We start from the raw sequence: 22,773 nt of genomic DNA on the forward strand, positions 1-22,773 counted from the left end.
GTCTCGAGGGTCTGCTCCCACTGAAGGACGCTTGGTTCTGTCTTGATCTTGCTATTTGTAGTAAAAGAGGAAGTGAGAGTATATTTCTAATTACACTGTCAGGAAGAATTCCTACAAAAATCTCTCCTCGTCTGGGGTGAGATTGGTTGTACCTGCCTTCCGGATCCTCCCTCATTGCTGTGAGTTGGGGTGGGGGGGCTCCTGGGCTGCCCCTCACTTCCTGCTCCAGGAGGTTCCTCCTGGCAACAGTGAGGAGGAGGGGGACTCACCTTCAGCACCCCCTATATCAGCGCCCCCAGGCCCCAGCTTTCCCCGTCACATTGACTAATTCAGGCTCAGAGTTCGGGTGGCCCTTTCCCTGGTCCCTGGTCCCAGAGACCCCACCGGCTCTCAGCACCCCAGGATTCCAGCCCAGACCCCTAGAGTGTCAGGTGCTTTTTGGTCCCTCGCATCCCACAGGAGAGGTCGTGGCTTGCCTAGAGGGTGTTTTCCCTGCTGTGGCGCCAGCATATGTTCAGAAGGGCCATGTGTAGATGTCAGCTGAGGAAGAACGTGCTGGAAGTCTGGTCTAGGCCTGTGCCTTCGGTGGGGAAAAGCAAATCAGAGCTTCGGGCCGAATCCCCTCCACCTGTTTGCTTCACGCACCCGTGCTGACGCTCCCCCTTCTCTCTCTCCTAGGGAAGTCCTGGCCCTCCCGGCGTGGCTGGGCCCCAGGGAGAGAAGGTAAGCCGGGGCCAGGGGTGGGGTGCAGCTCTGGGCAGACAGGTGTGTGACCTGCCACCTGGACAAAGCGGGGCTCAGGGGGTTTCGGGATGGGGGCAGGGGGAGGCCAGGCTGGAGTTGCGGGAACAGAGCACAGACAAACCTAATGAGTCGGCATCCGGGGCTCAGCTGACAAGCGACTTCTTATTGCTGCGTTTGAATGTGTTTTTACTCTGAGAAATAAAAATTCACTTAATAAACAAATTCCTACCATGTCATATGCAGGCACAGTAAAATATTATGCTGCTTAAATTGCTTCTGGACTAGGGCGGGCTGGGAATTTCCAATTCAAACGTCTTACAGCCCCTGTTCCTCTCCCTCCCGCTCTGCAAGGCCTGCAGAGTGTTTTCATGTTACAGGGGTAAGGAGTCCGAAAGTGTGCTGGGCCTTTCGTGAGCAGACGACAGAGTGTCTCTTGTCACTCTGGCCCCTGTTTCGGGCCCTTTTCTAAGGAGGCGTAGCTCAGGCACTGCGCTGCGGAGCCCGTCCACCTCCCCGCTGAACAAGCTCCGTGTGAGACTTGCTTGCAGGTCATGAGGAGCTTTGAAAATGACCGTGAAGGCAATGACCTTCCCAAGTGTTCGGGTCACAGGGTGGGCAGTGGGTTTGGGGTTTCAGCAGGAGGGGTGACCGGGGAGAGCCCAAGGCTCATGGACAGGCCCCCGGGAAGGACAGGAGACTCGGGACTTTAGATGAGGTGGGAAGAGGGAAGGCAGTGCGGGAGGGACCCAGGGACGCTCTGATGGGGGGGTCAGAGGCACATCACGCCCACTCAGTGTCTCTGAGCGCAGGGGAGGGTCACTGGCTGCCTCGGATGTGCTCCTGGCACATGCTGGAGACACAGGAAGAGGGAAAGGCTGCCTGGGCTCGGGCAGCAGCCCGGGAGGACGTCAGAAATAAGCAAACGGGCCGCAGGCTGGGCAGGCCGTGCTACCTCTGCAGGGGCCTGGTGCTGCCGAGCTCCGTGTGTGCTGAACGCCCCCTCCCTGGGCTGCCCTTCAGGCTGAGCGAGCCGTTCTCTCTGTCTGAGTATTTTTGGAGCTGAGAACCTGGTGTCAGGATTTTAAAAGGTTCTTGTATTTCTTTGACATGATGCTAAATCCTAAAATAAGTAAGTGGTTTATTTCATGTCCCTAGGAAGAAGGGACCTTTGACGTTTGGGCCTGGCTATGACTTCCTGCTACGGGGGGTGGGGGGTGGGGAGAGGGTGGGGACTCGATCATCAGAGACCCTAAGCTGCCACTGTGTGTATAGCTTTCCTGGCCCCACCTGTGTGGGAAGCAGCTGAGTTGTTGTCAGTTACCATGGTGAAGCCGCAGAGGTGGGGGTCGAGGCCGGGTCCTGGCGTTATGTGGAGTGCTCGGTGGCATAACCAGAAACCCAGGCACCCAGGCATTGGTGCCTCTCAGCTCCTTTGGGGAGACACATCCTGGGTCTTGAGAAAGTCCCGGGACCACAGGGCTGAGCTCCTTAACCCCTCGCTGTACAGGTAAGGGCTCAGCCCCGGGCCAGCGGGGTGTCTTGTCCGAAGTTAAAGCCTTAAACAGTGGGATCAGTTGAGATTTTAGAAACACACCAGATGCTATGGAAAGAGAGGTGACTTTCCCCCATGCTGGGCTGCAGTGGGGACAGTGGAGTGGTGACCCTGACTGTTTCCGTGTCAGAGAAAACCTGTTTGGGGTCCGCGTGATGGAAACTCTGCCTGGACAGCCGGGGGTGACAGAGGGGCGGAGAGTCACTCATTCGTGCTCCTGAGCCTCAGGGTTCGATGGGCTTTCTTATTCACTCAGTGGCTCCTTCATTCTTTGCCAACTTCGTCAACTGCTCCCTGAGGCAGCCCCTGGGAGAAAATGAAAAGCTATGTCCCCAGGCCACAGGTGGGGACATTGGCTGCAGGTAGTGTCCTTGTTCCAGCCAGGGGGAAGCAGAGTGACAGCAGTGAGGACTTTTCTGCTACCACAGTGGACACACAGGCCCTGTGTAAAGCCAGGTTGTAGCCCCCAGCCTGGGCGTCTGATCAGCCCCAGTTGTCCCCGCTCGGCCTCCTGGAGGGAACGAAGAAGGAGACAGGACGGGTCTTGTTTACCGTGACTGGCCGAGATGGAGGAGGATCGGCACAGGGTCTGTGTCTGTTCTTTCTCTGGCAAATAGTCGCTGCATGCCGACCACGTGCTGAAACACGGACTTGGCAGGAGGGACGCGCCGAAAGGTGTCGTCTCTGCTCTTGGGGCATCCGGTGCAGGCAGGTGTCCATGCCACCGTGCACGAGGGCTGCTCCTAAGCAGGGCCAGGATGTGGTTGGGAAAGGACCCACTTGGGCCCTGGGCCGATGTGACACCAGAGAGAACCAGTCTCCTCCCTCAGAAGACCTGGGTGCACCGAAGGAGGGAGCAGGGCCAGCGTGGTGGCCGTGTGCGGTGGTGGCCGTGTGCAGAGGAGGGACGGCCCTGCGCGTGGACGTACCTGAATGTGCAGGGGCCTCAGAGCAGTGGGGGGCAGTGGGGGAAGGTGGCAAACATGCCCCCTGTTGTCATTTCTCTGCAGGGTGACATGGGGCCTGCAGGACCTCCGGGCGCACCGGGCTCCGTGGTAAGTGTCCTCGGTGGCTGGAACCTTGGGCCCCCAGGCTGGCAGCACTGAGTTGGTGGAAGCATCCCCGCCTCGGCAGCACTCTGTGAGGGCGCAGGCTGCCCCCGCTAAAAGTGGGGTGAAATCAGAGGAGGGTCGGAAATGACCGCATTGCTGCCTGCGTGCGGACGGCCTGAAGGAGCTGAGCCAGCTTGACCACCGAGAAAGTGCCGCCCCCTTTGCTGATGCTGGTTTGTTCCTCAGGTGCAGAGAGAAGGCCTGAAGGGCGAGCAGGTACGGCGGATGTGGGCCCTCCCATTGTGGGACTTTAGGTAGGAGCAGAAACAAAGGCCACGGCCACGGCCACGGGGTGGAAACTGCTAGTTGATCTCAGAAGGAGCCTGGCAGAGAGGTAGGTGTTCAGGGGTCTTTCTGCCAGGAACACTGGTCTTCACCCTGCACCTCTCTGTACCTCGGGATCCCTGTTGGGAACTGTACAAATGGACTCTGGGTCAGCAAAGGGTCACGGGTGGGGTGGCCCTATGGGAGGGAGTTGTGGCTAATGCATATTTGGCTTGTGTCACCAGGGGGCTCCAGGACCGCGGGGTCACCAGGGCCCCCCCGGGCCTCCCGGAGCTCCGGTAAGTGCCCCCTCCCCGGCCCAGGGTCTGTTCTGAGCACCTGCTGGTGGGGGAAGGCAGACTTCTCATGCCGGAGCTCCGAGCCATTTCAGAAGCTCAGGACACCACCCCGAGGGCTTGGTGATGGTGCCGCCGTCCTGTATGGCAGGGGCGGGGCGGGGCAGCGACTGAATCCTGGAAGAGGGAATAGACCGGTCACAGGTCATGCTGTTCCAGGTGTGAAGCCCCGGTGCCTGCCCTCAGAGCCCTGGTCCCAAACAGGCCACAGCCAGGGTTTCGGATGTTCGGTCTGGTGTCCGTTCTGACAAGGCAGACGGAAATATTGGGCGCTGCGCTGGCTGCTCCCGGGTTCTGATCGATGCTGACTTTACAGCGGGCGCAGCCTTTGGTTCGGCTTCTCCTCCATTAGGGGCTTAATGATGTGTAAATAACCACGGGGAAGAGGCCACGGGCGGGCCTGTGCGATTGTTCTGGGCCGTGCGTGCGGGCTCGTGGGGTAATTAATAAGCACACGGAGACTCCTCGGGCGGCAGGCTGCGGTCCGTCTCAGGTGACGGGGTTTTACTGCAGAAGATAAGGCAGTTCTCGTCTGAAATGGCCATAAATCACCTCTCCATTTCGCTGGCTGGGCCCAGTTCTCACTAGGACGGAAGTGTTGCGCGTCGTTGGGGTAACACTAGAAGAAACTTAGAAGCTGTTTCATTCCAGGGTAAGCGTATCAGCTCCATGTCGGAGAGTTCAGGTCAGGAAAGCCACCTTCTGTGGCCATAGCCTCGTGTGGGTCCGGTTCGCAGCCCCCCCACCTGCCCCCGTCACAGCCGTTGGGAAATGGAAAGCAGGTCCTGTGGTACCTCCTCGATGGCGAGCTCTGGGTGCCCGTGATTTGCAGACTCGCAGTTGGTCCTCAGTGAGCGTCTGCCCTGTAGTGTGTTCTCACAGGCAGAGGCGTGTGCGTGAAGCCCGCACGGGGGAAGCTGTGTTTTCCGCTCTTGCCGGTGAGGCCGCTGGTGCAGAGGCACACGCCTGGTGAGAAGTGGCGCTGAGCCTTGAACCCCGAGCTGCGTGTCAGCCCCGTTGCTTCCTGACAAGTGTGACGGGAGTCCCTTCACTTCCCGGTGCCCGGGGAGGAGGAGCAAGCCGGCAGAGCCCGGCCAGCTCACTCAGGGGGCAGCCGCCCGCACTCCGGGATCCGGGGTGCAACAGTGGGCGCCCCTCCCACTGTGATGCTCGTGAGGGGGGAGAAGAGGAAGGAGCTTCACACATTTGTGCTCCCTACTTCACGTCAAGCAAAATAGGGAGGCTGGTGATGGGGTGAAACCGCGGGGACAGTCTCCTGGTTTACCGAAGGAGACCCGAACGACGCAACTGCCAATCTCCCTGCTCCTGTGGTTGCTCCAGACCAGCGGGCAGCGAGCCAGGGGGGAGGGCCCAGCCGTCAGCCCGCGGCCCCGCGGAGCTGGCCGGGCTCCCGAAGGGCGGCCCCTGGGCTGGGTGCTCTTCCTAGACTGGATGTAGCTGCACACGTGGTGTTGGTGATGAAACCCCCCTTGGAAGGAGTCAGACAAAACAGCCAGTGGCCTCCCCCTGCAGCCCCAGTTAATGGGGGACAGCAGGCCGGTGAGAGGGTCAGCGTAAGACCAAGGCCAAGACCTCTCCCAGCCCCAAACCCAGAGTCTGCTGTGCACACGTGTAGGGAGGGGCCCACAGCGTGGATTCAGGTGGGAGTTGACCGCCGTGTGCTCTCGTGAGGAGCCATGCGGCCGAGGAAGGCCCTTGGCATCAGGAGCCAGGACCTCTGGTTTCAGGTCGCAGGTCTCCCGGCACCTGGCCTTGAGCCTTGGTGGCATGACGTGACCTCTCTGGTCCTCTGTTACTTCACTTCCCCCTCGAGATCACCACCACCTTCATCATCGCCACCATCATCCTCTCCCCATGAGCGTGCTACGGGGCTTCAGGGAGCTGGCGTGCAGGGTGGCGCTCTGTGCAGCCCCAGCCCCGACTCCCACGGCTTCGTCTGCCCCTTCGGGTCCCCAGCAGCACTAGCCCGGGGCCTTCCCCACAACACTTGCTCCCTAACTGCTCATTGGATTGACTCCAGCGGGGAATCTGGGGTCAGTGCTTCCACTGGGAATGGAAAATGCGGAGTGTGTGTTAGTGATGCCAGTGAGAGGAAAGGGTCTCCTGTTTTGGGGTGGGAAGAGCACACCCCACCTTCCCCCAAACCCTGGGGCTGCTGAGGAGACCTGCCCCTTGCATCCTTCCCCAGGCCAGGCTGGCTCAGGCAGTGGGGCAGTGCCTGGCTGAGTCTCGAAAGAGAGCCAGTGGCGTTTCCTGCCACTGCTGCGGGGTCTCGCCTCCCTGTGTGCCCCAAGGGCAGCAGAGGAACCCTCGGAGGGAGGGAGGTGGAAACCTTGGATCACTGCCGTTGGTCTGTTTCCATGTTCATGTCCACGGAGTGGTTTGGAGAGAGGGCCTTGGGTGTAGACGTGGTCCCTCACTAGTGACGCAGAGTCTGGCAACAGCAGATGCTTGTGTGGCGAGGACATTCGTCGAAGAGGAGGACACTGGAGGGCAGAGGGGGTGTTTCTGGCCACGGTGCACCGCACGCTATTGGTAGAGTCACAGCGAACTCGGAGGGTCTCACTGGCCGGCTCACGGGCCATGCCTACTTCTGCGAGCCCCCATCCGGGCGCGAATCACACACTGTCAGGCCGCCTGGGCGCCGTGTCAGGGATTTAGTGCCTGTTCTTCTTGTGGTTCGCACCGGCTTGGCAGGTGGGTGAGACACAGCATCCTCACCCAGAGATGAGCTCACTGAGGCTCGGGGATGGAGGTCTGAGGTCACGGTGCAGGTGCGTGGTGTGGGGACTGGGGACAGGGCTTGAATTAGGTGCGTATGACCCCTCCCGGTGCCGACCGATGGTCTTGCTCACTGGAAGTGATCTTTTTAGACAATGTCACTTATTTGGGCCGACCCTCCTGTATGGCACATCACCGTTGCCTGGGAATCGGATGACCCCGCCAGTTCTCGCTGAGCCTGGGGAAGAGCAGAGGGCTCGGAGCTGAGACGCTGGGGCTCCAGACGCTGCTTTTGTGTGCACTCACACAGAGCACGAAGGCAGGGCCTGTGGTCCTCACTTCCCACCTTTAAAGTGGGCGCGGTGTTGCCTGCGTCTCACACGTGGTCAGGTAGGGTCTGAAGTCCCATAGACGGAGGGAACAGGGTGTTTTCTCCCGCCTGACCTCCCGGGCTCCCCATTGGAACGGGCTGGCGTCTCCCTGCCCAGGGAGTGCGAGGGCCGGGCCGCGGCGTCCAGCCCTGGATTTACCAGTGTCTCCTTCTGTTCTCTCTCCCCTCGGAAGGGTCTGATGGGTCCAGAAGGCAAGGACGGACCTCCCGGTTTGCAAGGGCTCCGGGTAAGTAGCCTGTCTTCCCTGCCGTGTCCGACTCACCCATCTGGTCCCGTTCAACAGCTCGGACCCAGGGAGGGAAGCCAGCTCGTGAGTGGAAAAGGGCGGATCGAAGGGTAGATTGAGTCCTCTGGACATGGCTTCAGACCTTCTGTGTGTTCAGCCCTGCGTCAGGCTCTGGGGAGGGGGCATGAGCTTGTCATCTGCCCACGTGTGAGCAGAGGCCCCGCAGAAGGAGGCCCAGTGTGGAGAGAACACGGACAGGGGGAGCCTGGCTGACCGACCCAACCTGGGGGAGGCCAGGGCTCCTGGGACGGGTGACGCTGCAGCCAGGTCTTGAGGGAGATGAGACACCTGGGTGCTGGGGGGTAGAGAGCTGCCCGCAGGCTGGCGACCACTCTCAGCGCCCACGTGGTCGCCGAGCCTCCCACGGCCTCGTGGACTCCACTGACCCCTACTTCACCCCCGTCCTGTCCAGACTGGACAGGCCTCACGCGTCCGACGGGGAGCTCAGAGTCTGACACAAGGTCACGTGCTCTGAGGGGTGTTGTGGTTAAGGGGTCATGTGATCGAGGGGTGTGGCGGTGCCCTCCCTGGCATCCCTGCAGGAGATGGGGGCTGACCGTCGACTCTGCGCCCCAGCCCTCAGCAGGGAGCCTGGCCTGGGGGGGACTCCAGTCCATATTTGCTGGCCTACACGGAAGGTGTCGCTCCCTCTCCCAGTTCGCACAGGGAACAGCCCGGGGGACCGCTGTGCTGGGGGATGTGGGCAGCCCTGGGGCAGCGAGCTCACCGCCCCGAGGTCTGGAGGCCAGGTGACCGCTGGCCCATGGGTATGAACCAGGGTCGTGGCCTCGGACAGAGCCCGTCTCCACTTCCCTGCCAGGCAGATGGGTCGGGCCAGGTTGCCCTCTGTTCTGTGCAGTGGGGCCATCCTGGGCTTTGCAGGGAGATGCAGCTGTTCCCTTCTTGGCAGCTGTGTGACCCTGGGGGTCCCTGTGTAGATGTAAGCCCGCTGACTTTGTTGCAGAGGGGAAGCTTCCTACCCGGTGTGGCTCCACCTGGGAGGTCAGTGAGATGGGGCGGCTGCCGCGGCCTCCGTTCTCCCAACATGCTCGGCGGCAGTTCTGTGCATCGCGCAGCTGGTGCGCAGCGGGGCTGGGCCTCATCTGGCACTGAGCTGCCACCGCATGACTTTTCCTGGTGGGGTGTTGGATGGTGGGTGGGACCCCGATGCGGGGACAACTGGAGGGGCTGTGTAATCGGCATCTTTCCCCGAGTGGGTCTTGTTTGGGGGACAGACCCATCTTACCTGGAGCTGGCTTGTCGAGGGCCATGCCTCCTTGCCCATGACTTCTTGGCCCCCCAGAAGTGCCCATTGCTCCCCAGGGTGGCACTTGTCATCCCCAGCAACACCCTTATTCCTAAGAGCGATGCCCAAGCCACTGCTGTGCAGCGCCCACCCCTGACTGTGGCCAGGGCCTTGGAGAAGCGCACCAGGATGGAGACCTGAGGAGCAGGCAGACCCGGGGAGCTGCCAGGTGGAGGTGGGAAAGGACGGGAGGGGCCGTGTTTACTGAGCTGCTGGCTCCTGGGAAAGCGCTTCCATGCTCCCTCCCACCAGGGCAGGGCAGGACCTCGGAGGGGACCGGCCACAGGGGGCGGCGGAGGCTTCCCTGGACTGGCTGTCTCTGGGGCCTGGCTTCTTCCTTCTTCCCCTCCTTCCACGTGTCCATCTGTCCACAAAGCCCAGCTGTGCTTCTGCTGCACCGGCACCGGGCGAAGCGCTTCTGAAGTCTCCGGGGCCGTGAAGGTCTCATCCTCCATGAGCTCACAGCCCCGAGGGGACAGGGGTCTCACAGAGGGATGGCACTGAGAGAGGGGGTGGGCGCTGGGGACAGGTGGCATCAGAAGTGGCCTTGCTGGAGTGAGCTGGTGCCAGCAGGAATTGCCGGGGGCGCAGGAAGTGCCGCAGGGAGGATGATCTGTGGCAGGCGTCAGCGCCTGTCCGGACTCCCTGTCCTCCGGAACGGAGGGCGCGGACTCGGCGGGGGTGCAGCTCTGCCCGCTTCACACGGGGGCCGGTGACCCCCCGTCCTTCCCTTTTCTGTTTATTTTTATCATCTTTGCTGTTTGTCTCCCCCCCCATCTTCTCCCCTTTCCTTCCTTCCTTCCACAGTTTCATCCATTCAACACGTATTTCTTCAGCATCTGTGGGCTCTGGGTATCATTGTTTTAGGCAAGTGGGGCAGGAAGAATAGAGATCCCTGCCTGGTGATGTTTGCACACCTGGCACAACAGTCGGCGTTTAAATAGACAGTGTGGGACATCCCCACTGAGAAAGTCACCTTGGAGCAGGCTCCCGGGAGGTGAGGGGGTCGGACACGCTGAGCCGGGGGCGCCGAGCCAGGGGGCAGCACAAGAGGCAGAGGAAAGTGTCCGGGGCAGCGCTTGCCAGGTTGTTTGAGCCCGGAGACCTGGTGGTGGCGGCAAACTCGGGCCTGACAGGAGGAGGCGGGGTCAGGAAGATGGGGATCCGGTTCACGCTGGGCCTCGTGGGCCACGGCGAGGATTGTGGCTTTTACTGTGTGTGACACGCGGGGCCATCGAATGTTATGGGAAAGTTAAACGTCTACAAAATTAGGGAGAAGAGTGAAATGAAGCCCCGCAGACCTGAAACCCATTTAAACACCATCAAATCACTGGTTAAATCACTTCATTTACCCCAGTGCCCACATCTGTCACTCTGGGTTGGTCAGACATGTCACATGTCACATCCCCGTCTCTGCATACTTCCACACGTGTCACTCAGAGAACAGGACACGGGAAAGAAGCCAAACCCTTGTGCCATCCCCCGGCCTAAATCTATGAAGCCTCTCATCGTATGTCTGCCTCGTGTCCTGACTTCCCCCGACCGCCTCACACATTTCTGGGCGCAGCCAGGTCACGGCTGGATTGGGGTGCAGGAGTGGCATGGCCTGGTTTATGCTCCAAATGCCTCGGTGTGGCTGCCGGGAGGGGAACAGGTGGCAGGGGAAGAGGCCCGTTAGGAGATGACCCCGTGACCAAAGGGAAGGGTGGTGGCCCAGAGCAGGGCAGAGGCTGGCCGGACGGTGGGACCCCGTTGAAGCAAAGGCAGGGCTCGTGGCGTGAAGGACCCGGTGTCTGGCAGGAGCTGTGAGCCAGGAGTCTCCAGGCAGGGCGATGACAGCCAGGGCGATGACCTGGAGCACAGGGGACCCTCTCTTGTCCTGCTTCCCCTGGTGACCTGAATGGAGGACGGTGACCAAGCGTGTCTGCAGGGACCCCTGGCCCTCCGGGGGTCATTGTGGGTTCCTTGACTCGGGCTTTGTTTTGGCCTGTGGGTTTCGCCGGGTCAGTGGCCGCACCTGTGGCAAAGCCGAGCCGAGGCCCCGCTGACATTCCCGCTGGCCCTGAGCCTCTGGCTGAGCCAGGAAAACCAGACAGCGACTAACGGAAGAAACCCCCCTCTTCTTCCCTTACGGTGACCTGTGCCTTCCTCCGCATCAGCGTCAGTGGAGACAGAGTTCCTCCGTGTCACTGCGCACGCCCGGGCGGTGACCAGGGCGGAGGTGGGACCATGAGGCCACGGGGACCTGGGAATCGCGAGTGGAGGTTGGACCTCTGGGCAGGGAGAGGGATGTGGGCCCTTTGTTGCAGAGGTTAGCTGCAGGCAGGCAGTGCGATCCCGGCCAGGTAAATACACTCACGGGGACAAAGCTGGTATTTTTCCACCAGGACAGGGAAAGGGGAGGGCCAGAGCCAGCCGCCCTCTGAGCCTTGGGTGCAGCCTTGGGAGCTGCACGCTGCCCCCTGCTGGACGATGTTAGGCAGTGGTGCCCGGCTGGGCCCCTGCCTTAGGAAGGTGGAGACGGTGCTGCCTTTCTCCGTGGGCGCCCCCTGTCCTCCTGCCGGTCTGAGCCAGGCAGCAGGCACGGCTGAAGCAGGTGGTGCTACGGTGGCTTCTGAACCCCCATGTTCCAAAGGGGAACCCGCCTGGCTCAGGGCTACTAAGCATCCGAACCCTCCCCAGCTTCCAGGGGGCTGGTTCTTCCCCCCCAAATCCAGTGGCGCCCTAACCATCCGCCCCCAGACAGGCGTCCTGTCGTTCCGATGGCAGAACGTCTCAACTTCCGCAGAGAGAGGGCTTCCCTGCCTGAGGATGTGCCTGCTTCGGTTTCTGCCTGGACCTGGAGTCTGTGAGAACGTGGAGGGGGCCTCTCGCCTACCACACACGTGCGTGCAGTGTAAAAATGTGAAACACACACGTGTAACTATGCACAACTATGTAGTCGTTCACGCACATCTGGCACAGTTAGTGTGACGCGTGTGCGAGTTGCACTTGAGGCCGACACGGCCGGGTGGTGGGTGAAGTTCAGGGCCCAGAACCGGGCGTCCTGGCCCCCCGGGTGCTGGCCTCCAACACGAGTGTCCGGTTTCAAAGGAGGGCGCTGGGTCCTTGCTGCACCTTTGTTTCTGCCGTGACCTCGTCCCAGGTGCCGAGTCCCACCCCGTCTGCTGGATATCCTCTCCGCTTCTTAGACAAAAAGGAAAAGAAGTTGTGTTGTTTGAGAGAATCCTGTGTTGTCAGGCATTGAAACTCAGTGTAGAATACGGACCACCTAAGCCGTGGGACCACCACGCTGGAAGGGGTTCCCGAGCCTGAGAGCGAGTGATCTGTTGCCCAGAAAGACCTACTGCCAGCCTGCTCAAGGCCACCCAGGCCTCTGTCATTGCTCTTCCCGCAGCCAGCGACAAACCCTTCGGTTCCCATGGTCGTTTTCGCTGTGCCTGCTTTTTCTTCTCTCTCTTCAGAAGGGAGAACTATTGTTGACCCTCTCAAACATGATGCTCCCCTTCTTTCTAAAAATGGTGCGACCCCCGAGTGCCTCCTCATTTGCCGGCCTGTGTCAGCCACTTTAAGACTGTGTTTTAAAAAGCAGAATCTCTCCGTGAAGGTGCAGAGCTCACAGAGGCTGGAAGGAAATCGTGGTCAGCAGACTCTCGGCCAGGAAACTGTCGCCGCTCCAACTTCCCACTTCATTCTCTCCGGGATCTCAGGGTGGGTGGCAGTGTTAAGCCCCTTCCGCAAATGAGAAAACCAGGACTTAAAGGTGGGACTCAAACTACCTTGTCCCAGGGATTATACATGGTGGGCAAGTGTTGCACCCCCGTGTGCCCAGCTCTGAACCGGCACTATCTCTGCCGCAGGGTGTGTGTGTGTGTGTGTGTGCACGTGACCGCAGAGTCCTGAGCTGGACGTGAGCCGCTGTGTGGCGGATGCTGTGGAGGAGCTTGAGGACTCCTCGGTGGTGGCAGAGTCTGCTCTGTGGGGCGGACTGAAGACCCTTGGACGGGCTGCCGTCCTCGGAGCCGAGGGTCTCCTGCTGCCAAAAGCGCCAGGAGCCTCAGCCCTGCCTTTTGTGCTCTCAGGGGGAGGGGCACGGGCGGTCTTTTGTCGGTGGCAGCCTGCGTTGGATTTGTTTCATTTTATGATTTTTCAAGCCTTGTTTCCTGCCTTTTCCTGGGCTACCAGATGGTAACAGCATCGTTTGGATCTCAGGCTACTGTTTGATTCAGTTCGTGGCGTGAGGCCAGGGTTCATGTGAGGACAGCACCTGGTTTCGGCGCTCACCGATAGAATGTAATCACGTTTGACATTTGGAGGCAGGGAGAACCGGAGCTGAGCGGGAGACTGCGCGGCCCGCGGGAGAACCCCTTGCACAAGCAGTTCTCCTCACTGCGCTTGGGCCTCACGCGGCCGTGTTCACGCGCCCTGGCGGGGGAGGAACGCCGTTCTGGACTTGCAGGCCCCCTTCTCCGCGGCAGACGGGCGGTGTGGGGCGTATCCGCATCCTGACAGTTAGAATGGCTTGGATCATCCGCCCTCACGGTGAAAGACGCCCGGATGCGGTGTTGGGGAGCACGAAAAACAACAGGCAGGCTTATAGTTAGGGGGTAGTCGTTGCTGGGAACCTTGCCTTGGCCAGCAAATCCCCACAGCCAGTAATACACCCAAATGCAGGGGTTACGTAACGCTGCTGCGTTCACTGCCAGAGCTACCTTCTTCACCACCACCATCGCCACCACCAACACCACCACCACCATTATCCACCAAACTACCACTATCACCCCATCTCCACCACCAGCACCAGCACCACCGTGACCACCCCCATCACTGCTGTGTGTCCCTTACTGTCAGGTCCTGTGCTCAGACCCAGTGAGTGTTACCACCTTAACCGCCGCCGGGCTGGCAGGAGGCAGCCGTTGTGAAACCAGGTCTGTGGGACATCGTGGTCTCGCCCACGATGGGGACACAGAGGGGCTGGAATCCTGCTGTTCTCATTTCTTCATTATCACCACCACCGTCTTCCTCCTCCTGCTCATAACGATCTGTTACATTTGGGTGACACTTTATTACGCTTCACAAATCACCCCTCAAATACTGAATTATGTCTCCCACGGCTCTCTCTTCAGATGATGACGATGACTGTGATTTTCCACATGACAAGACTAAGACTCAGCAAGTTGCATGGCGCCCTTCCCCACCTGCCTTAGATTTGGGGCTCCTTTCTCTGTCCAGACCTGCAGAGGGCAGGGTCAGGGAGAGAGCGTGGTGACCCCCGTTGGTGGCGGTCAGCGGCTGAGCCTCGTGACCGCCTGCTGAGAGCCTCTGCCCCATGCCCGCAGGCCTAACTCTTTAGCCCTCAGAGGCCTTGGGGAATTTCTGTCTCAGGTGTGTGTGTTTGTCGTCTTTTGCTATTATTCCTCCCGATTGCTGGGGCTTCCTGAAGAGGTGGCACTGGGCTGGGGCGGGACTGTGACAAGCTGAGCTGGAGGGAGGGGTTCCCGACGGAGGCAGCAGTGTGGGCAGAGTCTCGGAGGCCAGATTTGGGGGCCAGTCTGTGCAGCGCACCGGAGCTGCTGCTTCGTGGAGGAGAGCGTGGGCCGGGGCTGCGAAGGCTTGCCGGAGTCGCTGCGCCGGGGTTCCCAGCTAGAACCGGGTTTCTCTCGTCCTTCCGGAAGGGTCACCTGCCAGCATAGGTTGGCCCAGGAAAGTCTGGAGGGGAAGGACTGGGTGTGTGGCTGTGGCTGCAGGCCGGCCAAAGGTGCCACCGTGCTCTCTCTCTGGGGGACGCCGTGCAAAAGGACGCCTTGCTTAGGGGAGAGGCCACCCTAGGGCATCCCCACAGTCGCAAATGTCTGACTCTTTTCTGTCTCTGGACTCTGGTCGCCTTTCTATTGAAAACCGGACTCTCAGGACGTCCACTTCTCCAGGTGCGGTCCTGGCACGTCCCCCTTCCCCACCACCCCTGCTCCCGGCCCCCATTGCTCCTTTTCCAGACAAGGTTCCTGACTTCCCTGGCGTGGGCGCCGCCCCGACCCCATGCCTTCTCCAGATTCCCTTACCCTCGAGGTCTCCCGGAGTGTCAGTGCTGTCATTACGTAAGATCCCACACCTGGGAGGCAGGGTCCCAGAGGACCCTCAGAAGGTACTGGACCGTGTGAGGGGGGAACCCATACGTCCCCAACCCAAGTGGCATTTAACGAGTAGTTCTGCTCCGTCGCAGCCTTGACCTTCACACCCCTTCTCCTCCCCTCTGATCCCTTCCCACCTCCCTCCCCATGTCCCGGTCACTCACTCGCCTCAGCCTTTCCCCAGATGGTGACCTTGAGACCCGGTTCTGGATCCCGATGCTTCACCAGCCCGTCCCACTGACCCTGTGGGAGAAGGGTTTCGTCAAGGTGAACGTAGCCGGTGACGCTCTGTGGAATGCCCTGGAAGCCCGTGGGGGGGTCCGTCTAGATGGGACACTGACCACGTCTGGCTTCTGTTGCTGGGGCGTGGCAGACAGGAGCTCTCAGCTCCCTGCGGTCAGTTCCCGGAAGCTGGTTGAGCAGCGGGCTCAGCGGGGCCGAGACGGGGTGCCCCAGGGCGCCCCAGGGCTGGGCCCGCGTCGGAGGGCGTCTGTGGCACCACGGTTTGGATTTTTCCTGACGACCCAGGAACCGTCTTCTGGCCTGGGCCTCACCGCACCGTCGACTCGGGGCTGTGGAGCGAGGGCCTTCTCAATCCGACCGCCAGTCCCCCAGCGAGTCCGCAGGCGGCCCGGGCGTGTGGTTCCTTCCTCACTGCACCCGCTGTCCCCCACGTCGTCCTGGCTCAGGAGCGCTCTGTGTGTGGTGTGTGATGTGTGATGTGTGGGTGTGCATGTGTCTGGTGTGTACGCGTGTGCGGGGGTGTGAGTGCAGCTCACCTACACCCGAAACGTCCCCGAACGGTGTGGCACCCGGTGCCATTGGTCCCTGTCATGGAAAGGAGCTGCGTGGCTGAGGATGGGATGCGGAGGGCGTTGCCAGTCTTCCCTCTCTGTTCCCCTTGAATTTGGGGCCCAGAATCACTGAGGCAGCAGGGCTGGGGTGCCGAGCTGGACTCCCCGTGGCTGGGCCTGGTCCCTGTCCCGTGACGCCTCGCAGCAGCGCCCCCCCCCCGGGGGGCTGTCTGGCGTCGAGGTGGGAAAACAAAGCCCCCAGTTTCCACGGAGACGCGGCCACGGACGCCCCGGCCTGCCTGCTGACGCTGCCTTCTCTTCTGCACACAGGGCAAGAAGGGCGACGCGGGCCCGCCTGGAACGCTGGGATCTCCGGGGCCGCAGGTAACCACTGTCCCCAAGCTCCCTCCCCCCAGTGACGCTGCTCCATGTGTCATTGGATGTGTGGGCAGCCGTCCCAGGTCGGTCACCAGAATCTTGCGTGGCCACCTCCTCAAAAGGCCACTCATCCCCCGTTGTCCTGGCCACCTGCCCGCCATGTGTCCGTCCCGTGTGGGGGGGGCGCCCAGTGTCGGCTCTCCTGGAGGAGGGAGGGGCTGGGGAGGGCAGGCAAGCAGTGCCCGGGGGTGTAGAGAGGGAAAGGGTGGGGACGTGGGCGGGGCACTGGGACTGTGACCAGGGACGCTTAGCAGCGAGCCAGGCTGAGGAGGGGGTTGGGAGCGCCACCGGGCAGGGCCGGTCAGCAGTGCGCGTGTAGGCTTGGCCCCCGGTGACAAGGAGTGGGCAGTACTGGCGGGGGTGCAGCGAGACCACGATTTCAGAATTGGGAGTGGTTCGGCCGGGGGGGAGGGGGAGCGAACAGTCGAAAGGGCCGTCCCTATAGTAGGGCTGAGGGACGCATGTCCTGCTGTCAGTCTGACCTCTGCCATCCTGTGACACCGGCCTCCTGCCGGCCTCGGTGTCCCCGTGTGTGAGACGATGGGGGTGGGGCTCCAGTCACAGAGACCCCCGTTCTCCTCTAACTCTCACCGTCTCTCAGGCTCAGCTCCGGTGTGGCTCCTCCGGCCCGTGCTTTGCCCAGCTCCCTGGGCCCCTTCCCTCCCTCCCACACATGCCATCAGTGGGGTCCCCGGTGGACCCCCCAGCCACCCCGCGAGGCTCAGGGTCACCATCCCCCTTCCACAGATGAAGGGCAAGACCCCTCAGATACAAAATGAGATGCAGATGCGATGTTCTGCTCACTCAGTCTCTTTGGATGTGACGGCCACACAGTGCACATGCTCACTAGATGGCATCTACCGTCCCCACGGACCAGCACAGTGAGGTCGTCACTGTTCACACATGTGCATCCCAGCCCCCTCTCCTTGGCTGCCAGGTCCGATCAACATCGTGCGAACTGTGAATTTGCAGCAGCTGGACTTTTCCTGGACAGACCTCACGTATTCCTTCTTCCTGTTTAACTTCTGAGGATGTTTTCCCTCAGCAAACGCTTGCCGAGTGCCAGGCACCGGGCTGTAGTTGCAGTTATGACCGGGCTTTCGCAGGCTGGGACTTTGGCAGACACGGGGCACCCAGGTATCTGGGGGGATCTCAGTGGTTCAGAACCAGGAGAGAGACCGTTTGTAGTGCATCCTGCCTGGCGCCGCGGACCTGACCCCTTCCCAGTGGCACAAAGGCGGGTTCGTGCAGATGGCGCCTGCGCGGAGAGGCGTGTGCTGGTACGGCGGGCGTCTGTGCCTCCTCTGATTTGCTCCTGCGGACGCACCTGCATGGCCACCTTCCGTGGGCCTGGCCCAGGCTTCCCCGCTGGCCATCCACATGTTTGTTCCCTGAGTCACCGACTGAACACCGTTAGTACAGTTAGTGAGGACTCGCCAGCCCTGGGAGGTGGCCTGTGAGAGCCCTATCTGTGCCCGAGGGGAGGGACGGGGGGGAGCATATATCCAAGGGGCAGGAGGCAGCCGAGATGAAGCAGGACCGTCCAGTGAGTGCAGCTCTGGGACTCTCCTCCCTCAGTGCTCAGCCCCCCTCCGGGAGCCCCCAGGGCGGTGCTTCTGCTGGTCTAGAAAGTCGAGGCTGGTTCTGTTGCAGCAGAATCTAAGGGACGAGAGGAGGAAAGGGGGACCTGTGTCTCTGGTTTCTGTTACTGTCACTTCATTGTTCATACGCAATCGTGTCTCTTCCTCATACCCACCTGGGAGAAAAGAAAGCTCGTCCCACTTACCGTCCAAAGAACGGTGCCTGGGGTTCGGTTAGCTGGGCATTTGGTGGGAGGACCCAGCCCACGGCCTCTGCTGCCGGGAGCCTTGGGGCGGCCCCCTGTGACATGGCTTTGGTGGCTCCTCTGGACGGTGAACAATGTCGCTGCCAGGATGTTTTAGACTAAAATGTGCATGTTCACGACGCCATGGGTGGTGGCCTCCGTATCCCAGCAGCCCTTCCAGAAAAATGGACGTCTGGGTCAAGCCTGCTCCAGCATTTGCCAAGGCCGCCCTGCGTGGCACTGCTGTCCAGAGGGATGGACAGACAGACAGACAGAAGTGCCTCCCATGGGTGGGAACACAGCCTGGCCAGGGGCCAGCCCTAGAGGGCTGGGTGGGCTTGCGGGCCTGGGGCCCCACGGACCCGCTGTCGAGGGGGCCCCAGAGTGAGGGGAGGACCCACAAGGGGAAGAGGCAGCCGATTCCCGGCCGCACAGGGAGGGTGGCGGCCGTGCTAACTCGTGGGAGTAATTTCATGCATCTTCAAATTCTCCGGCTTCGTAAATCTGTTCCAATTAGAACCAGGTGGCTATTAGGAGCAACTATTTGCCATTCATTTATTGATGATAATTAGGTTAATTGGTCATTTATGCATCATTATGATTCTTAATCTCATTACATAGCTGTTGGGTCACTCTGGCATTAGGAAGATCAAATATTGTTTCATTAGTAATTGGAATGACTAATTAATAAGTAGAGTCATTCATTACTTAGCTGTTTTCATTAGTAATAATTAAAACAGTCATTATTTTGTTGTTAACATTTAGGTCTAGTGGCGAATTTGTCACTCTCATTAATAAATAGATTAATTGACTGACGCTGTTTGTTAATAAGAGAGTGAAGTCGCATTTGGGAAAGCTGCCCACCTGCTGGGTCAGCTCGAGTCCCTTGCTAATCCTGGCCGCAGTGTTGGGGGCTGGCCCCCCTTTGGGGGGACCGAGGCGCCGGGAGGTGATGCCCATTCAGGTAGCGTGAGGTGACCCAGACCTCTTAAACTGGGTTTTTCCTCCCCTCCTGCCGTCATCGCCAGCTCTAACAGTGATATTAATAGTCCAGCCGCTTGAGTTTAAAAATAACCTTCTAATTTATCTTCTGTGATTCGAATGCTGAACTAGCAGACAGGGCATTTTGTCCGTGGTCAGGACCCTTGTGCGCGTCCCCCTCCAGGCGGCCTGTCACGCACACCGGTTGGCAATTTGTCCACCTTGGTGATTGATTGGCAGCTCTAGTCCACACGCCTCCAACCTGAGCCCCTCTGTCCCCCGCAGATGCACTGTATTGGGTTGGTGCGGCTGCTTGTGTTGTTTTTTAATGCTCAAAATAGTTGTCAAAACGGATTTTTTAAAATAAAAAAGAATATGCCTCCAAGTCTGGACTTCCCAGTTACCTCCCGGAAATAGCAGTAGCCTGCGCCTGCCCACCTGTCGGGGGCCCCCCAGGTTCTGCTCCGTCTGAGGGCTGCTGGGGCTGGGCAGGGGCTGAGGGCCACCCAGCATGGCCCAGGTGGTGGCCATCAGAAGGCACGGTGGCCCTAGGAGCAGGGTCCAGAGGGTGCCAGGGGACCACGTGGCTGAAATCGCATACTGATTGCTGTTTGCTCTCCCCCCATGCGGTTCTGGTTCCATTTGCCCCCTGGATTTGCAAGCAGCTCCCTGTACTTGCGAAGGGCCCTGTGACCCCGGCTGGGGCGGTTTCCTCGCCTGCAGCTGTCTGCACCTGCTGCCAGCGGCTGCCTCTCTGCAAAAGGCCACTGCACTCCTCAGGCTGATCGCTGTGTGGGGGTTTGCTCTTGTTCCTGCGCTCTCGGCGTCCAACGAGCAGACTGCCACCAGCCCTCCACCCTGTGCTCAGCCCAGGGCCAGAGCCTGTGGGTGACGGAGGAGGCGGACCCCATCTTCCAGCCCGTGTTCACCCCGGGGCCCGTTCCGCTTTGTGTGCGGGCGGGCTTCTCAGAGAGCGCTGTGTTCGGCGGTGGAGTGGGCCGAGACCCTCGGGGGTGAGCCCAGGTCCCCGGGCGCAGCAGTGCTGACACTTCACACGGGGGAGGCAGGAGGGACCAGGGCCATCGCCTCTGATTGGTCCGATGTCAGCTTGTTTTCCTCCAGTCCCAGCTTTTCCTCAGCGTGAAGACTAACATGAGCCCAGAGCCCAGCGGATCTTAAATGGGGGGCGGGGGCTATGCTTCCTTTCAGGGGTCCCTTCTGGTGCCTTGTGCTTGTAGAATCATCAGCGGTTGGGGTGGTGCGTAGAGTTGGTCCAGCTGGGTAACTCCTGGGCCTGGTGGCTCGCCACAGTTCCCTGGGGAGTGTTCCCCAAGTCCCTGCCCGTCAGATGTGTCCCGGACCCGTGTCTCAGAGACCGAACAAGGGCCCGAGCACCTGGGCTTACGACAGGCTCCGTGGGTGATTGCTCAGGTGCCCGATCCCTGGGGACCCACATCAGAGGATGGCTGTGTGACCTCAGGAGGAGCCCTTGCCCTCTCTGGGCACCGGTTCCATCAGTGCCCCACGGGGAGGTCTAATTCCAGGAGGTGATGACTAGAGACCTGGGTCCCCTAACCGCTGTGGAACCCTAGAGCCCGCTGGCGGATGCAGCCCGCAGGAGTCTGCAGGGGACGGAAGGGAAAGGGGAGTGAGGCCAGCACGCGCAGCTGCCCGGCAGCCACCTCCTGGACCGGTCTCAGTGGAGTGGACGGAACATGCCAGGGCGGCAGCCTCCCTGGAGGTGTGAGGAGGGCAGCACTAGCTACCCGAGTGGCCCGCAGGGGCAGGCCGCGTGATGGGCAGGGACCTCGGATACACTCTGGGGGCCGAGCAGGCTGCGGGAGCCTCGGAGGTCAGCCTGCGGTCAAGACAGCGCCTGGGACATCCGTGTGGAGGAAGGGGGTCCTGTGCTCCCTGCCGGCTGCTGCTTGGCCAGGAGAGGGGAGCAGAGCCGTGCTGGAGCAGCCTGTGGGTGGCGCACGGCTGAGTGACAATAGGCTGAGACTGGGCGCCTTCTTTGGTGCCCTCCCCCGCTCGTCCAGTGGGGGACTCTGCCTGAGTACCTGCCCAGGCCACCCACAGTCCAGCTCTGTCTGGCTCCTTGGTGGCTGCAGCTCAAAGCAGATGTGTTCAGACAAAAGTAGATGCTGCCCCCAAAGACTCCCCAGGACTAAGTGAGCTGCAGAGACAGGTCCAGAGCCACCAGAAAGCTCTGGTCCCTTTCGGTGCCTGTCATGGGCTTGCGAGTGCCCCAGGGGGAGAGAGCAGGACCTGTCTTCAGCAGCTGCAGTCTTTGCCATTTTTAGGTCTTTACCGCCCTCTGGTGGCGATGTGATGACGTTCTCTCTGAGGGCACGGCCCTCCCCTCAGAGTTGGGCTGACTGGTCAACACCGACAGAGCCTGCTCTGTGCGGAGCCCTGGGGTGGTCGCTGGGTGAAGTGCGATGCAGAGCGAGCCAGAGGGGCCTCCGCCTTCCGGGGTCCTGGGTCAGATGAGCGCAGCCTCGCTGGCCCTGAGCATGGAGGAGTGCGTGAGGCGTCATTCCACCCGGGGGTCTGGGGGCCACTGCAGAGGAGGGGGCCCCGGGGAAGGAGGTGAGGAAGGAGGGGGCACCTGGGAGGACTCTGAGCAGCTGAGGCTGGAGCTCCGCCTCCTGGAACCTGCGTGGGGCCTGTGATGGGGTCCCCGCCTGTCCTTCACCCTGGTGGCTCGGTGCTGGTCCTGTTCGGGAGCCACCATGGTGGGGGATCTGTGTGAATGGATGGATTAACCCTCTGAGTGAGCATGCACACGTGCTCATGCCTGTGTATCTATTTTAAAGGCTCACATAGTTAAAATGTAGCACAGAACATTCCCATCCCCCAGATGACACAGTAACACCGGCAGACTTGACTTTAGACCTTTGTTTTTTGCTTATGCTTTTTTGCTAAAAAAAATAAGTTACTACAAATGCAGCTGAAGCCCCCCACCCTGTCACTCTGTCCCCTCCGCTCCTCCTCTCTGTAAGGACAGCATCCCCAGGAGGCTGCTGCATGCATGTCCGTGACCCACTCCACGCTCTTTCTTCACAGGGCCCCCCAGGACCACCCGGCATCCCTGGCCCCCCTGGCCCTGGAGGCCCCCCGGTAAGACTGGCTCTGCTGTTCCTGGGGCACACAACAGGTGGAGGTTTGGTGGCCTGTGGGTGGCAGAAACAACGTCTTTGTGTGTGTCCACCCCCTACACACGAGGCCCACCTGCAGCCGCCCGCCTCCCGCCCTCCGGCCCTTGAGCCTCTTGGAGGGGAGGTGCCCCTTGGGCCTTGTCGGAGGAGACGCCTTCCCCTGGGCGTGTCTGCTAACAGTGTGGGGCTGGGCTCCGTGGCACAAGGGAGCCAGCCTAGGTGTTGGTCACTGCGTCCTCTCCCCCGGGTCAGGTGCAGCTGGGAGCTTCCTGCTGCAGGCAGTGGTGGGGAGAGCGCCCGGGCAGACCCAGCAATCCTGTGGGTGGAGCCAGCTGTCCCACCAGCAGGCCAAGGAGACCAGACGAGCCCTAGGTTAGCTCACTCCAGCGGTGTGACAAGTGGGACTCTGCTTTCCACAGTGGCCCACACCAAGGATGCCCAGATGTCCCCGGGGTACAGCCCCCCCTCCAAGTGTCTTCGTGGCAGCCTGGGGCCTGGGCCTGTCCGGGACGGTGGGTGGGGCAGGACCTCTGAAGTGGTCGGACTGACGGCCGTGTGTGCTTCCCTTCCCAGGGGTTGCCTGGAGAGATCGGCTTCCCCGGAAAGCCCGGGCTCCCCGGGCAGGCGGTGAGCATCCCTGCCCTTCTGTCCCCGTGTCCCTTTGCCTCGTGTCAGGAGTGAGGGCTGCT

At 60.9% G+C, this 22,773-nt stretch overlaps 1 protein-coding gene across 1 annotated transcript in view; it reads left to right on the forward strand.

The window, feature by feature from the left end:
- Positions 1-22,773, forward strand: part of COL22A1 (collagen type XXII alpha 1 chain) — a 166,270-nt gene that overhangs the window by 70,990 nt on the left and 72,507 nt on the right. The window contains exons 18-25 of the mRNA XM_037166749.2: positions 679-723; positions 3,307-3,351; positions 3,595-3,624; positions 3,918-3,971; positions 7,335-7,388; positions 16,007-16,060; positions 21,993-22,046; positions 22,658-22,711. Of these exons, the coding sequence (XP_037022644.2) occupies positions 679-723; positions 3,307-3,351; positions 3,595-3,624; positions 3,918-3,971; positions 7,335-7,388; positions 16,007-16,060; positions 21,993-22,046; positions 22,658-22,711 (390 nt within the window). The remainder of the gene's footprint in view (positions 1-678; positions 724-3,306; positions 3,352-3,594; positions 3,625-3,917; positions 3,972-7,334; positions 7,389-16,006; positions 16,061-21,992; positions 22,047-22,657; positions 22,712-22,773) is intronic.

This window comes from Artibeus jamaicensis, unplaced genomic scaffold (assembly GCF_021234435.1).
Source record: "Artibeus jamaicensis isolate MK-2021 breed Jamaican fruit bat unplaced genomic scaffold, CSHL_Jam_final scaffold_916, whole genome shotgun sequence".
In the NCBI taxonomy this organism is placed as follows: Eukaryota; Metazoa; Chordata; class Mammalia; order Chiroptera; family Phyllostomidae; genus Artibeus; species Artibeus jamaicensis.